Here is a 17,500-nt window from a genome sequence, read left to right on the forward strand (position 1 = left end):
GCAGCTGAGAAAAAAAATTGTAAATGCAAACAACTTTTTGACATCCAAGATCTTATATCAGCTAATCATGCAAGCATTGTGTTTTAAAGGTAAATAGATTTGTGTGTCTTCTGCATTACAATGAATGAAAATGTAACCTAGTGAAAGTATGTACAGTGAAAACAAGATGGGAGCCAAAATAGAGCCTTGAGGAACACCACCGATAAGAGGTGCTACAGATGAAACCGCACGACCAGTACCTACTGAAAAAGTTCTATTACTCAGATAAGATCTGAACCAGCTCAGGGCACTTCCTTGGATGCCCACACACTTTTCGAGGCACGATAAAAGAATGCAATGCCACATGCGCTTTACTCCAATCATACTGAACCAATCATAGCTTTAGAACAGGCCTATCATCACACATCTACACAACTACACATGCTTGATGTATTTCTTTTCTTTGGTACTGTGTAATACTGTATTCACAACCACAAATGCTTTCAGTAAAACAAGTTTAGTTTCAATCTTGTTTTCGTGTTTATCGTGAATTTTTCAACATCTCTCTGCCAATTACTTTCAATCTTGAACAGAGATGTACAGGAGCTCATGAAAGAAGAGCTTTAGGTTTTGAATAACTGTGTGTATATGATATATCCAGAAATATAATATTATGGCAAAGTGTTTGCAACATAATGTTTGCTTTTGAGATGTGTTTGTGATATTTTAAATGCAGTGCTTCATTTTGCTGTGAGATGTGAGGCATTTTGCATTTTGTGCGCTATTCTTGGATTTGTGTGTACAGTTTTGTAAAAAAGATTTGTAATAAAGATTAACTCAATAACTGCTAATGAAATCAGGAGAATGATGAACTCGCATCACAGCAGCTCTTTCACTTCAAACTAAATCTTACTCTCGCTTACAACAAAACTGACTAAATCTGGTGATCTGTGATTTAAATCTGTATTTTCATTAATGCTTTTTGAGAATCAATTACTCATGCTTTGAAAAAAACAATTTTTAAATTTCTTAAAAGGGACAAAATGTTTTGTTCAGAAATCTTCAAAATTTATTTAAATCTCCTAATAGAACACACAATAGAATTAAACCAGACATCTCAGCTCAGTGTCATCATCAGTGCTGAACATCATAAAAATATCAGTCAGTCAAACTATAATCTGAAAATTCTTAAAATCAGTCTTATGTAAGACTGAAATGATCCACAAATCAGAGTGGAACCAAGTGTGTGTGTGTGTGTGTGTGTGAAAACAAACAAATGAATGGGTGAGGAACATTAACACAGATTTGAAGCATAAACACTGAAATAAACACACACACACAAACACGCAATGAATCAGTGTAATGGAGGAATGAGAATGAAACCCTGAGAGAGATCAGCCCTCCCTCCAGCCGTCTGTCTCTGTGTGTGTGTGTCTGTCTCTGTGTGTTACTGTGTGTGTGTGTGTGTGTGTGTGTCTGTCTCTGTGTGTTACTGTGTGTGTGTGTGTGTGTCTGTCTCTCAGTCTCTGTCCTCACGGCTCGTGTCCTGAGGATTGGACACGGATTGAGCCGCACATCTATTTTTAAACATTTGCTTTAATGTTTTTTGGACAGCAGGAAACATTTGAGTTCCTGCACATCTGGATCAGTCACTTAATAACACAACGACCACGACCATCTGCACACACACACACACACACACACACACACACACACACACACACACACACCTCTGAGAGAGAGAGAATCATGATGGACAGACAGGTATCAGCCTCACCTGAGTGCACGTGTGTGTGTGTGTGTGTGTGTGTGTGTGTGTGTGTGAATGTGTGTGTGTGTATGCGTGTGTGTGTGTGTGTGTGTGTGTGTGTGTGTGTGTGTGAATGTGTGTGCATGCATCTGACATTAATATTTATTTCTGCCGTCCAGTCAGGAGACAGTGATGTAAATGAGATGCAAACCATCTGTGGGACACAGTGACAGTTTCTCGATTCATATTCATATGGCTGTTCACTTCATTTCCTACTGTATATAAAAGTGAGTTATTAGAGATTCAGCATCGCTTCGTCCTTCTGAAGGTCAATGAGAGCGAGAGCTGGATACACGCCTCTAAACCAATCACTTATTCAGACAGACGAGGAACGTCTCCTTTGTATTCTCATGATCAGAACTGACCCAGAGCAGTGACCTTTGACCTCTGACACATGATGAACACACACACACACACACACACACACACATATCTGTACCTGGACCGGAGCAGAAGGAAGCGATCAGAAGCAGTTTTTTAAAGCCTTTTGTTCTACGGGGACATAGGCAGTGTCCTCATAAACCACCTTCAAATTGTAATACCTCTGTCATACCCATGTTATTATACTAATTTTGTCCCCATAAACCACAAAAACCAGTACACACACACACACACACACACACACACACACACAGACACACAGACACACAGACACACAGACACACAGACACACACACAGACACACACACACACACACACACACGTTCGTTTTTGTGAAAAGTGGGGACTCTCCATAGGCGTAATGGTTTTTATACTGTACTTACTGTATGTGCTATTGTCCTACACCAACCCTACACCTAAACCTACCCCTTACAGGAGGCTGTGCATTTCAACTTTCCCCAAAACACCTCATTCTGAGTGATTTATAAGCATTTTGAAAAGTGGGGACATGGGTCAATGTCCTGAGATGTCACCTTCACCTTGTAATACCTGCCATACCCTCGTCATTATACACATCTATGTCCTGACTTTTCACAAAAACACACACACACACACACACACACACACACACACACTCACACACACATCTGTACCTGGACCGGAGCAGAAGGAAGCGATCAGAAGTAGAATGGAGGTGAAGCTGAGATAAGGCATCCAGGAGAACCTGTCCTACACACACACACACACACACACACGCACACACAGAGAGACACACACACAGTTTGAGTTCACCATAAAACCAGTCATAAGGGTCTATTTTTTTTTAATTGATCTGAAAGCTGAATAAATAATCTTTCCATTGATGTATGGTTTGTTAGGACAATACAATATTTGAAAATCTGGAATCTGAGGGTGCAAAAAAATAGAAATATTGAGGAAATCTCCTTTAAAGTTGTCCAAATGAAGTTCTTAGCAATGCATATTACTAATCAAAAATGAAGTTTTGATATATTTACGGTAGGAAATTTACTAAATATCTTCATGGAACATGATCTTTACTTAATATCCTAATGATTTTTGGCATAAAAGAAAAACTGATAATTTTGACCCATACAATGTATTGTTGGCTATTGCTACAAATATAGCTGCTGCTTATGACTGCTTCTGTGCTGCAGGGTCAGACGTGTGTTTAGTGTGTGTGGATGTGACTGTGATTTACCTGATAATGCAGGAAGACTGTGAGGAGACTGAAGAAAACAGCCATCGCTGAAAAGCCAAAGATCAGTAACGGCCTCCGACCGACTTTCTCAATCACTAAACCCTGAAACACACAGAGCTTCGTTTCAGTTTAATCTGCTCTGCTACAATCACTCATTACTGTTACTGGCACAAATCACCTCAGCAAATATCACATGAAGCGTCACTGATTGTAAATAAATTACATGAATTAAATACACAGTTTTAAATGTCTATTTATTTTTCTATTTTAAAATAATTTAATTTATTTTATTTGACAACATTTAAAAACAGGAATTACATAAACATTTTAATATGTCTATTTATTTTTCCATTTAAAATCACAATTTATTATTTTATTTAACTACATCCTATAATGTTAATTCCATTAACAATTTTATATGACCAATTTAAGAATAACCAATAATTACTGTTTTATTTAGTAACATTTTAAAGCATGAATTACATAAACAATTTTAAACGTCAACTAAAATAAAATTTTAAAATGGCTTAAATGATTATTTTAACTATATTTAATAACAAATTGAATAATTTATTAATTTATTATTTTATTTTAAAACATTTTTACTATGTCTATTATTTTCCATTTAAAATGGCTTTATTTATTATTTCAACGTGTGTGTGTGTGTGTGTGTGTGTGTGTGTGTGTGTGTGTGAGTGTGTGTGTGTGTGTGTGTGTGTGAGAGTGTGTGTGTGTGTGTGTGTGTGAGTGTGTGTGAGTGTGTGTGTGTGTGTGTGTGTGAGAGTGTGTGTGTGTGTGTGTGTGTGTGTGTGTGTGTGTGTGTGTGTGTGTGTGTGTGTGTGTGTGTGTGTGTGTGTGTGTGTGTGTGTGTGTGTGTGAGAGTGTGTGTGTGTGGTGTGTGTGTGTGTGAGTGTGTGTGTGTGTGAGTGTGTGTGTGTGTGTGTGTGTGTGTGTGTGTGTGTGTGTGTGTGTGTGTGTGTGTGTGTGTGTGTGTGAGTGTGTGTATGAGTGTGTGTGTGTGTTTGTTGTTAGTGGATGATGCTGATAGTTAGTAATGAACTAGTCCTCTAGACTCAATCTCTGCTCGTGTTCTGGACATTTGTTTGTGATCAGAGAGCATCATGGGAGCATCTCTATCACGCTCGCTCTGCTTGTGTCCATTATGCTGCTAATGCAGGATTCCCATGATGCTCTCTGATTTAGGCCGATCGGCCTGTGATTTCCCATGAGCACACGGCTCTTCCCTTCTTCCTAAACTCATTACAACACATCATTCCACAACAGACGCTTTCAAAGCAGGATAATTTGAGAATCGATGAGTGTGAGACACTAGAGTGATTGTTCGGATCAGATCAGTGATGACTGGATGGGTCTCGCTCTCTCACCGATACGATGGCGGCCAGCGTCTCGATGCCGCCGGTGCTGAGCGTGATGTACGGGATCAGCGTCTGCTGGAAACCTGCCTCCTGGAGGATCCCGTTCGTGTAGTACCAGATCTACAGGACCAACAAACACACCAAACCCTTCATACAACTCTATCATCATCATCAAAAATGATCAAACTTTGCTGTTAAACCTGTTTCTAACTCAGTCTCCTCGTGTCTTCTGTCGTCTGATCGATAGTTTAGAGTGTTTTATCCAGTAAAAGCTCTTTTAGTGTAATTATACAAGCATCCAGCTTCAGCTGCTGCTTCATGTGTCTTTTTCTGTCAAATCTTGACTGATTTTGATCCAAGTAACCGTCAGAATAACTGCAGTCTTATCTCCAGATGAACACTTACTGGACTGAAGCAGTTCAGCTTTACTTGATTCTCCATCAATCATTTTTTAGAAAAAAATGAGGACAGATTTACATTAAGAGTCATTTTAGTTTTCCTAGTTATTCACTGTTAATCACACAACTGTATTTTTGATCAAATAAATGCAGTCTTGGTGAGCAGAAGAGACTCTTTCGGAAACATTATCATCCCATGACCCCAAACTGTTGCCCAGCAGTGTGTGTGTGTGACTGTTCCTGATAAACTCACGGCGTTGAGTCCGCAGAGCTGATAGCAGCTCATGACGACGATCACCGTGATCAGCTGCCAGCGGAGTGAGCGCTTCCGGAAGAGATCCAGCACCGACGCCGTCCGCTGAGTGTTCTGAGAGCGATTCTCAGCGTGAACCTCCTCCAGCTCACGAGCCACGTCTGACCGGCCCAGGAACGCCTGGAATGCTGACACACACACACACACACACACACAGACACAGACACAGACACAGACACAGACACAGACACAGACACAGACACAGACACAGACACACAGACACACACACACACAGAGACACAGACACAGAGACACAGACACACACACACACACACACACACACACACACACACAGACACAGACACAGACACAGACACACACAGAGACACAGAGACAGAGACACAGAGACACAGAGACACACAGACACAGACACAGACACAGACACAGACACAGACACAGACACAGAGACACAGAGACACAGACACAGACACAGACACAGACACACAGAGACACAGACACACAGACACAGACACAGACACAGACACAGACACACACACACAGAGACACAGACACAGACACACAGAGACACAGAGACACAGACACACAGAGACACAGACACACAGAGACACAGAGACACAGAGACACAGAGACACAGACACAGACACAGACACACACAGACACAGACAGACACACAGACACACACAGACACAGAGACACAGAGACACACACACACAGACAGACACAGACACAGACACACACACAGACACACACACAGACACACACAGGATCAGTCATTGCATTGCATTATATGTTTGGATCATTTCAATCTCATATTACTAAGACATATTATTGGAGATATAAAGTAATGACTGATCTTTAGATCATTTTATGTCAGTATCTGCTGTACTGTTATAAACATCAAAATGTCATCATATACAGATCAGCATCTGCAGCAAATTTCATATTTTTGCTCAGTTTGAGTCTGTGAATACAATTCCGCTGTTTTTATCTCAATATTCTCACTATATCAGACTATATGAGCCATAAAAATATCAAATATGACACAAAACATGATTTAAAAAAAAATAAATTTTTCTAAAGGTTCAATAAACCATTCATAGAAACATGATTTTCTGATTATTATTTCATATATCAGGCATTACAAGGTTAAATAGATATTTATTCCTATTTAACCCTTAAATATGGTATAAATTAATGTGTTTAGTTTGATACATATTATATTTTTGACTTGAATAATCACAGTTAATTGAAATGTGAATAAATTATTTTTTTTCTGTGATTGTGTCAGATCAGAAATACTGATATGAAAGAACTGCAGAAGAGCAGCACTGAAGCACGGACCTGTCTCTCTCTCACACGGACACGCACACGCACACGCACACACACACACACACACACACACACACACACACACACACACACACACACACACACACGTTTCCTCACAGGAGTGGAGTGTTTGATTGGTGTTGTGATGTGATGATGTGCTCAGCCTCATTCTGTCAGTCTGAACACACCTGATCTCATCATGAACACCAGAAACCACAAAAAGCAGAAGAAAGCAGCAAAGCGTTTGATCTCAGAGCCCAAACCTCCTCAAACTGACCTTGATGGCAAGTTAGACGAGAATAAATGACTTAAATGAGAGTTTAATGAGCCCTTTTCACTCAAAACCAGTCTAGAGTTCGGCACAGTCAGAGTGACTGATCGTTTTACTGATAATCACACTCTGCCAGATCTGATATCTTTTCGTCTCTTTTAGAAGAGCAAACATAACCCTCGGTATTTATTCAATACAGTGGCTAAATTAACGAAAAATAAAGCATCAACAGGTGTTGATTTCCCGACAGCACAGCAGTAATGACTTTATGAACTACTTCACTTCCATTGTATCCTTGCAGCCGTCAGCCACAGTATCGCATCAGATAGCGCACTATAGACCCCCTGAGGAACAATTCCACTCATTCTCTACTGTAGGAGAGGAAGAATTGTATAAACTTGTTAAATCATCTAAACCAACAACATGTATGTTAGACCCGATTCCATCTAAACTACTAAAAGAGCTGCTTCCAGAAGTCATAGATCCTCTTTTGGCTATTATTAATTCATCATTGTCATTAGGATATGTCCCCAAAACCTTCAAATTGGCTGTTATTAAGCCTCTCATTAAAAAACCACAACTTGACCCCAAAGATCTAGTTAATTACAGACCGATCTCAAATCTCCCTTTTCTGTCAAAGATACTAGAAAAGGTAGTATCCTCACAATTATATTCCTTCCTAGAGAAAAATGATATCTGTGAGGAATTCCAGTCAGGATTTAGATCGTATCATAGTACTGAGACTGCTCTCATTAGAGTTACAAATGACCTGCTTCTATCATCTGATTGTGGTTGTATCTCTTTATTAGTTCTACTGGATCTTAGCGCTGCGTTCGACACTATCGACCACAACATTCTTTTGAATAGACTACAAAACTTTGTTGGCATTAGTGGAAGTGCCTTAGCATGGTTCAAATCGTACTTATCTGAAACACACCAATTTAAAAAACTAAAAGAATGCATAGTCGATATAAAAAACTGGATGACGAGTAATTTCTTATTGCTAAAATTCTGAAAAAAAAAACAGAGGTATTAATTATCGGACTTAAGACCCCACATGTAATAACCTAGAACATTATCTAACACTTGACGGCTGCTCTGTCAATTCTTCTTCATCAGTCAGGAACCTAGGTGTGCTGTTCGATAGCAATCTGTCATTTGAAAGCCATGTTTCTAGCATCTGTAAAACTGCATTTTTCATCTCAAAACATATCTAAATTGCGACCAATGCTCTCAACGTCAAATGCAGAAATGTTAATTCATGCTTATGACCTCAAGGTTAGACTATTGTAATGCTTTATTGGGTGGTTGTTCTGCACGCTTGATCAACAAACTACAGTTAGTCCAAAATGCAGCAGCTAGAGTCCTTACTAGAACCAGGAAATATGACCATATTAGCCCGGTTCTGTCAACACTGCACTGGCTCCCTATCAAGCATCGGATAGATTTTAAAATCTTGTTAATTACTTATAAAGCCCTGAATGGTTTAGCTCCTCAGTACTTGAGCGAGCTCTTATCGCATTATAGTCCTCCACGTCCGCTGCGTTCTCAAAACTCTGGCCGTTTGATAATACCTAGAATATCAAAATCGACTGCGGGCGGCAGATCCTTTTCCTATTTAGCACCCAAACTCTGGAACAATCTACCTAACACTGTTCGGGAGGCAGACACACTCTGTCAGTTTAAATCTAGATTAAAGACCCATCTCTTTAGCCTGGCTTACACATAACACACTAATACGCTTCTATTATTCAAATCCGTTAAAGGATTGTTAGGCTGCATTAATTAGATCAACCGGAACCGAGAACACTCCCCATAACACACGATGTACTCGTTACATCGTGAGAAGAATGGCATCTACGCTAATATTAGTCTGTTTCTTTCTTATTCCGAGATCACCGGAGCCACCTGATCCAGTCCGTATCCAGATCAGATGGTGGATCAGCACCTAGAGATGACCTCTACAGCCCTGAACGTCAGAGATCAGGACACCTAGATGACCCCCAGAGACTGATCCCCAGTGAAGACCTCGTCTCCTGGACAGCCATCGGGACAAGACCACAGGAACCAGACGAGTCCTCTGCACAATCTGACACGGCTGCGGTTGGAACTGAACTGCGGGTTTCGTCTGGTCAGAGGAGAACTGACCCCCGACTGAGCCTGGTTTCTCCCAAGGTTTTTTCTCCATTCTGTCTCAGAGGGAGTTTTGGTTCCTCTGGCTTGCTCAGTTGGGGACACTTAATTTCCAGCGATATCGTCGACTTAATTGCACAGATACTATTTAAACTGAACTGAGCTGGATGATGACATCACTGAATTCAATAATGAAGTGTTTAATCTTGTCATTTTACATTGTTGACACACTATTTTCCTATTCTGATAAAGCTGCTTTGACACAATCTGTATGATTAAAAGCGCTATATAAATAAAGGCGACTTGACTTGTCTTGACTTGACTCCTGCTTCATCAGTCACTGTGTGTGAACATCAGGACAGAATCTGTGTGTGTGTGTGTGTGTGTGTGTGATGATGAAGACCTTTCTCCGCTCTCGCCTCGTCTCGGCGCTCCATCAGCAGGAATCTCGGACTCTCGGGCAGAAACGGCAGGACACATAGCTGCAGCAGGGCAGGAAGTGCCAAGAAACCGAACAGGAAGTTCCATCTGCTTTCCTACAAGAACACAGCAGACGTTCAGAGAGAGACGTGCATGAGGTTCAGTCACACACAGCTGATACGAGCGGAGGAAGAACCACGACCCATGACTCGAGTTTCAGGAGCCGTAGCAGTGTTCTTAAAATAAATAAATAAATAAAACCATTACAGTACTGCATCCAAGGTTTACAAATTAGGATTTTTAAGCTCTGTATAGTTATATATTAGTATTTTTATTGATTTAAAACAATAAAAATATCTTGATGAAACAATTTTACCTTCAATCCACCAAATGAAAGCAGAAATACACAATAAATATGGGATCATTTGTCCGTCTAAAGTATTGCGCTCACGGATAAAAAAAATAATAAGCATGAAACCAAAATTAAAAAAACGCAAGTAAAAATATATTGCACAAAATTAAAAAATGAAAGCAGATTTTTTCAGAATAGCAAACAATGGTCACGGATCGAAAGATAATAAGCGTAAATAAAAAATGTAATAACGCATTTTAAAAAATAATAAGCATAAATCAAAACACATTTATTGCACAAAACTGAAATATTAATGCCAAATTATCCATTTTCTGCTCATATTTTTATTTTTTGCATGCTTATGCTGTTTTTCACTTTGCTCTTGTTTCCACATTCTGCGTTTGCTTTCCCAAATGTTGCGGTTAGAGTTTCATGTAAATCAGGGCGGGTTTAAGCGTCATCATTGGTCCACTAGTTCTTGATTGACAGCTCCTCCTCTAGCCAATCAGTCGAAGAGGGGCGGTCTCTCAAAGCCACTGTTATATGTGCCTGGCTTGCTTAAGTCAGTTATGGTATGGTATATATTACATAAATGTATACATGTTAAATAAACCTAATGTATGAAAAATGAGTTTATTTAATTTATATCTCTATTTGTCTTGTAATTTGCTTCTTTGTTAGTGTTAATAAAACAATTATAGTCTATATAGGCTATACACAGTATCTCACAGAAGTGAGTACAGCCCTCACATTTTTGTAAATATTTTATTATATCTTTTCATGTGACAACACTGAAGAAATGACACTTTGCTACAATGTAAAGTAGTGAGTGTACAGCTTGTATAACAGTGTAAGTTTGCTGTCCCCTCAAAATAACTCAACACACAGCCATTAATGTCTAAACCGCTGGCCACAAAAGTGTGTACACCCCTAAGTGAAAATGTCCAAATTGGGTTAGGGTTAGGTTATATATATATATATATATATATATAAAATTTCTCATATAGTGGTCATATTGCCCACTCGTGATTGCAATATTTTTCTTATTTTTGTTATGTGCATTTTTCCCCTCAGATTAGCAGCTTTGTCTTTCATGTACAGTATGTCATTGATTGGTTGTTGTTGGTTTTTGGTTTTGTAAGATTTATCACATTTTATGTTACGCTGAGATTATGAAATAGCATACAGTTAAGCAATATCACACGAGGAAGAGTGTTGTTTTCAGCACCATTGCAAATGTTTATTGAACTGTAGTATAAAATCAATATAGCAAGAAGTAAATTTGAGTAAGTTAAATACGTAGTCTAACTATTTTCTCATTTTGCTGTATTTCGACGAAGAGTCCAAACAAAGCCGCAGTAGAACAGCGTCCTCTTTATTGATAAAATGATTCACTTTATTCCTCACTGAACGAATCAGCCGTTTGAATGAATGATTTAATGACTCACTCTAAAGATAGAAACTTGCTGCCACTTACTGGCTATTTTACTTTCATATTGTTGCTATATTCAAACTTTATATATTTATGACATTAATATAACTGTGTTATGCAATTATATACGTAAATAAACACAATATCCAAATGAATCATTGTGTATATCAAATCCACCTGGCCTGTAGCCGTCTCCTCTGTAACACGATCGTTTGCTATTCTGAAAAAATCTGCTTTCATTTTTTAAATTTTGTGCAATATATTTTTACTTGCGTTTTTAAATTTTAGTTCCATGCTTATTTTTTTTTTTTTATCCGTGACCGCAATACTTTAGACGGAAAAATGATCCCATGAATAAATCCTGATGTTTTAAGAACTGCATGTCTTTTTAACCAATCATTCACAGATCTACCTGATAAAGATTAGCATTTATATTTTTAACTATTATTGAGCTTGGCATAACTAGAAAAATGTATACTCATTATAAAAGTGCCCATGGCATTTTCAGGTTTGATGAGTTTTCATGAGTTTTCCAGCAGGTCTTTTAAAATGAGGCTTCCACACATAAGCTGGTTTTTCAAGATTGTGTGAGTCCTGGTTGTTCAGAGATTCAGATCTGGTGAAATAAGACCGACGCTGATTGTGTAGTAGCTTTATCTGATGTGAAAGCTTGTGGAGGAGAAGGAGCTTCACCTTTGATCCACAGCATCATCTGCAGGAGGAACGCTCGCGGCTCCTCTGCTGTCTGGGGCTCTGACACCAGCCTGCTTTAAGATCAGGAACATCATCTAAACCAGGAACGTCTTTAAGATCACGACCCCACAGAACGGCTGTCTGATCTCACACACCAATCACAGAGCTCCTCAAATCTGCCTTATTTCACTGTCATTCAGATTCTATTATAGCTTTTGTTAATATTTCGATTTTATTTTTATTTTCTCTGCTTAATTTATTGCTAATTTTAGATTTACAATTTTAATAATTTTGTTGTGTTTTTGTCATTTTTTATATTTTTTTGTTTTTATACAGTGGAGGCCAAATGATTAGAACACTGGTATATTCAGCAGATAAAAATGGTTGTAAGTCTGTTATTTCTATCTTTTTGCTGTAGTCAGTAGGAAACATTTCCAAACATTCATTTAGCCATTAATTGTAATAATTAAAGCAGCTTTTGCCCTCGGTGCAATGGTTTTAGTTTTAGTTAACTATAATAATTCTGCTTCAAATGATTTAAAATCAGACAAAACAAGCGTTAAAATCAGCCGAAACTACTCAAAATCAAAACCTTTCTTATTTTAATTTATGTCTTTGAAGAAGCAGGATTCTCATGGTCTTGAAAAACCTGAATATGTGAGGAATCTTCATTTTAAAAGTGTGATTTCCAAAAGCCATACAAATTTATCAAATCTTCAAAACTCCATGGGCATTTTTATAATGAATATACATTTTCTAGTTGACCTTTAAAATATTTTATTGGATAGAAAATGTGAGTAAAAATGTTCTCTAATCGATTCTAATCATTATACAGTAAATCAGGAACGTCTAAAAAAAAAAAAAAAAAAAGCATATAAATTAAATTAATAAAATCTGAAAACTCCATGGCCATTTTTATAAAGAATACACATCTGACTAGTTATGCCAAGCTCTAAAATATTTTATCAGACTGAAACTGTGAGTAAAACATACTTTTAAAAGCCTTAATCTATGAAATCACGGATGACGGTCTGGTTAAAAACAGCAGATCATTCAGTGTTGAATAAGATACAAATGTGTTTATGATTGGATGAATCTGTGCAGCATCAGAACTTTTGACAGACAGATTTGAATATTTGTCAGATTTCCCCCCCCCATTTTTTTTTTCTTTCCAAAAATCCACGGAAGATTCCAAAAAATCCTGGAAAGTTTCCAAAATTTCTGTAATGTTTCCGAAATTTACTGGAAATTTTCCACCTTTCTGCAACCCAAATTTTTGATCAAATAAAGGCAGCCTCGCTGAGAGACTCACCTGTCCAAAGATCTCAGGCAGTCCGAGCACCTGCCCGATGAAAACACCCAGACAGATGAAGATGGCGTGAAACTGACCGATGGAGCCGCGCACCTGCCGAGGAGAAATCTCCCCCAGATACATGGGCAGCACGCTCAGAGCCACACCTGACGGGTTTGAGATAGAAAATAAGTGTTTTTATTCTTATGAATGCTTGGTGAATCCAGTCTCCATTTGCTCTCACTGACGTTTATGAGGAACTATTGAGATATTAACGAGATCTCAAGTGTGATTGTTTTGTACTGTGAGCTAATGAGCTGCTTCACTGTGATGGGCTGATTATCTTTTGCAGCCAATCGGGACTGACCTGAATCCATGCCGATGATAAACCGACCAATGATGAGCATCTCGAAGGATCCGGCCGTCTCTCCCAGAGCCAATAGGAGCGCAGCAATCAGAGCCAGAGCGTTATTGGCCAGAAGAGTTCCTTTCCTACACACACACACATTATTATTATTAATCGCATGTTTCCTCAAAAATAAAATTATGATAATTTACTAACAGTGACAGCAGGGGCATTGTGCACTCATTATTTTTGAGGGGGCACAAGTAATTTGTTTGGGGGGGGGGGGGGCATCATGTGACACACAGCAGCCACAACAACACTTATGTTTTATTTATTTTTTCCTTTTTATTCGAAAAATTCCCAAGCGCATCATGAAATATCTCGATTCTCACCTTTATAGATTAGGTTAGTTGATCTAGACGGGCGATGGTCAAAGTAACCTAATAATGTAATCTATTAAATATGGGTGTCATGCCCTAACATATTTTAATACGACTGACTTTATATTTAATGTGAATTTAACGTTGAAAGTTAATGTGAATAAAAACATTTTAAGTTAAGCTACTAATCATAACACTTTCATTGTACAGAAAGAGAACAAAGAACATTTTTACTGACAGAGTTCAAGCACTCTCAAAAACTCACTGAAGCCGTTTACACTAAGAAATGAATATCTAACATATTCGCACACACATTTGCACTTTATTGTTTCTAACGAGAGAATTCGCCAGAAAGAGGTATTCAGTCAGCGAGCAGGTAAAGAAAACACCGGTATTTTAGCGATGACTCATCTGAACGCCTCTGATTGGTCACTGCATTCATAAGCTCAACAGCATCGTGTGTGATTGGTTATAATGCGCGCAGTGCTGTACAAACGCTCAGCGCCAGCCAGCGAACACAGATTTGAATTTAGCAGCTGATGAAAAAATCCACTTGGCTCAAAAATCTGAGGCGGCACGTGCCTCTCACTTTGAATGGGCCCTCTGAGTGACAGTGAATATGAGCTGAATATGAATAAATGCTGACAGCAGTAGACTAGAGCCACAGCCAGACCCCTGAAATCTCCTCATGAACAACGAAACAAGAATCTCCAACCCTGAGGAACATCAACTGACGTACTGTAATATCTGCTGAGCCACATCCACACACCTGAAGACCACTGAGACAGGACGAAAACACCTAGCAACCACACAATACACCCTAGCAACCGCAACACTACACCATAGCAACCACATACTACAACCTAGAAACCACACACTACACCCTTGCAACCACACACTACACCCTAACAACCACACACTGCAACCTACCAACTGCACACTATACTGCACACTACACCCTAACAACCACACACTACACCCTAGCAACCACACAACACACCCTAACAACCACACACTATAACCAAGCAACCCAACACTACACCCTAGAAACCACACACTACAACCTAGCAACCACACACTACACTCTAGCAACAACATACTACAACCTAACAACCCCACACTACACCCTAGCAACCACACACTACACCTTAGCAACAACATACTACAACCTAGTAACCCCACACTACACCCTAGCATCCACACACTACACCTTAGCAACAACACAATACACCCTAGCAACCACACAATACACCCAAACAACCACACACACACACACACACACACACACACACACACACACACACACACACAGAGCAGTCAGTGGTTTTGACAGACTCTGTGCTGCTGTTGTTGTGAATTATTCCGCCGCGCCGCACAGACGCTGATGATCCCTGACAGCGACTGACCGCTCATCTGCTCTCAGCCGCAGTCTCCATGACGACCGTGCTCCGCCACCACCTGCGCAGAGCTAATAATGATCACCGTAACCGTAAGCAATGATTAAAATAAACACGTCAGAATAAAACACGTGCTAAAAAATATGAAATATTTATTTATATTTTATTTATATTTGTTTTATTTTTATACAGGGACAATGCACAACAAAACTGTTGTGCCAGAGTTAGCTATAAAGCTAATTTGCATCTGCAGTCCCTGGGGTATATCTTACTAGTTTAGCTGCATCTCATGTGACCGTTAAACAACATCAGAGAAACATTTGACGGTGTTTTTCAATTATTTAAATATTAATTAAATCACAAAAATGTAAAATTAAAATAAGTCATTTTAAGAAAAAACACTTGACAGAAAAACATGAAAAAAGTTGTGAAAAACATGCAAATATTAAATCAATTAATGTCAAATTACAGTTTTTCTGGATTGTTAACACACAATTCATGAAACAATTCACCATTTTCTTACAACTATAAACACAATCTCAAAACTACACACCAATTTGTGCAAACTTCAGACTTTCAGGTCAAAGTCAAACATTTTAGTCAAAAACATTCTCTTTTGTCAGAATCTAGTCTGTGGCCTCAGACGACACACAAAGCTGACAAACACACAGACTTGAGAACACTAGTGAGATCAGTTCAGAACACTGTTACTGTTTGGGAAACAAGAGACATTCTGCTCGTCGATGTCTGTTACAGTCTGCAGCATATATAGAGCTGTGCAGATACAGTAAAATTCACCAATAAACTGTAAGAAAAGTTTACTTTCATTACACTACTGTAAAGAGATCCTACAGTAGATGAAAAGCACTAGAAGAGAAAAGTACAAAACCCAAACAACTGAATATACAGTAAACACACATTGGAATATACTGTCAGTTACTGTACAGCAATAAATAAATAAATAAATTCAGCATCCTCTGCCAAGCTGCATTACAGTATTAGTAATATCCTTATTTGTTATACTATAACAGTTTCTTAGTCTCTCTCCTCGACAGACTCTCAGTTCTGCACAAATACATGTCAGAAGTACTCGGCTACAAATCAGTTCAGCAGTTCTGAGTTTGAGGCTGTGTGCTACTGTATTTACAGTACAAGTCCTCTCATCTGAAGTACTGTAACTGTAATGTGAGTAGATGATCCTGCAGGCAGCTTTCCTTCTGATCAATCCATGCACAAGAACATGCTCAACTATAGTGCTTTATATTTCATCAGCAACAAATGACCTTTGACCTCATCCCCTTCATTTTTCTTTTCTCCTCTTATTCCTCTTTGTCTCCCGCGACCAGGATTCATTTCCCAAAACACATAATCGGCTCTTGTTCATATCATCCTGAGATTCTGACTGCTGTCATCGGTTCTGCTACTGTAATGTTCACACAGGGATAAATGTGTGCGGTTTGTGTTCATTTTGTGATTCTTGAGGTGGTTGTATTGTGTGTTTGTGTTTTCTGAATGAGAACATGGTTAAATCTGTGCAGAATGATGCTGTTCTTGTGTAGAGTTTTGCAGAAAACACTGAGCAAACTGGAGCGTGTGTGAAAACAGGTCAAATGTGTTCAAAGCTTTAAGAAACGTCTTTGTTTTGAGAACTGTATGAATGGTTTGGAAAATTGGGTCAAATTAATCAGTTACAGTGTGTTAGCAATCCAGAAAAACTGTAAAATGAATAAAATGAATAAATCATTTAATCATTAACCAACATCAGAAAATTCTGAATATGTGAATGTGCTGTTAAATTATTGAAATATTAATTTTAAATCTCAGGGCGAGATTCAATATTTTTCAGTCAGTATTTGAGCTGGTAAAAGCGTTTAGGAACCTCTGCTCTGAAATGTAATAAATGGCCAGATGTTTGTTCTCTGGTTTTGTAGAATAAAAAGAGAGTTTAATGTGAACATACAGCAGAACTGATTGTGTTCATGTGAGTGTGTGTGTGTGTGTGTGTGTGTGTGTGTGTGT

The 17,500-nt window shown here is 38.6% G+C and overlaps 1 protein-coding gene across 4 annotated transcripts in view; it reads right to left on the bottom strand.

Moving 5' to 3' along the window:
- slc2a9l2 (solute carrier family 2 member 9, like 2) overlaps positions 1–17,500 on the bottom strand; it is a 41,579-nt gene that overhangs the window by 4,768 nt on the left and 19,311 nt on the right. For 3 of the 4 annotated variants that reach the window (XM_058798109.1, XM_058798108.1, XM_058798111.1), the window contains 7 exons: positions 13,726–13,850; positions 13,380–13,525; positions 9,574–9,706; positions 5,417–5,604; positions 4,775–4,885; positions 3,390–3,491; positions 2,824–2,899 (listed from right to left, as the gene is read on the bottom strand). In XM_058798109.1, coding sequence (XP_058654092.1) covers positions 2,824–2,899; positions 3,390–3,491; positions 4,775–4,885; positions 5,417–5,604; positions 9,574–9,706; positions 13,380–13,525; positions 13,726–13,850 — 881 coding nt within the window. The remainder of the gene's footprint in view (positions 1–2,823; positions 2,900–3,389; positions 3,492–4,774; positions 4,886–5,416; positions 5,605–9,573; positions 9,707–13,379; positions 13,526–13,725; positions 13,851–17,500) is intronic. The other variant, XR_009274184.1, reaches the window with a different exon arrangement.

Source organism: Onychostoma macrolepis, chromosome 14 (genome assembly GCF_012432095.1).
Source record: "Onychostoma macrolepis isolate SWU-2019 chromosome 14, ASM1243209v1, whole genome shotgun sequence".
In the NCBI taxonomy this organism is placed as follows: Eukaryota; Metazoa; Chordata; class Actinopteri; order Cypriniformes; family Cyprinidae; genus Onychostoma; species Onychostoma macrolepis.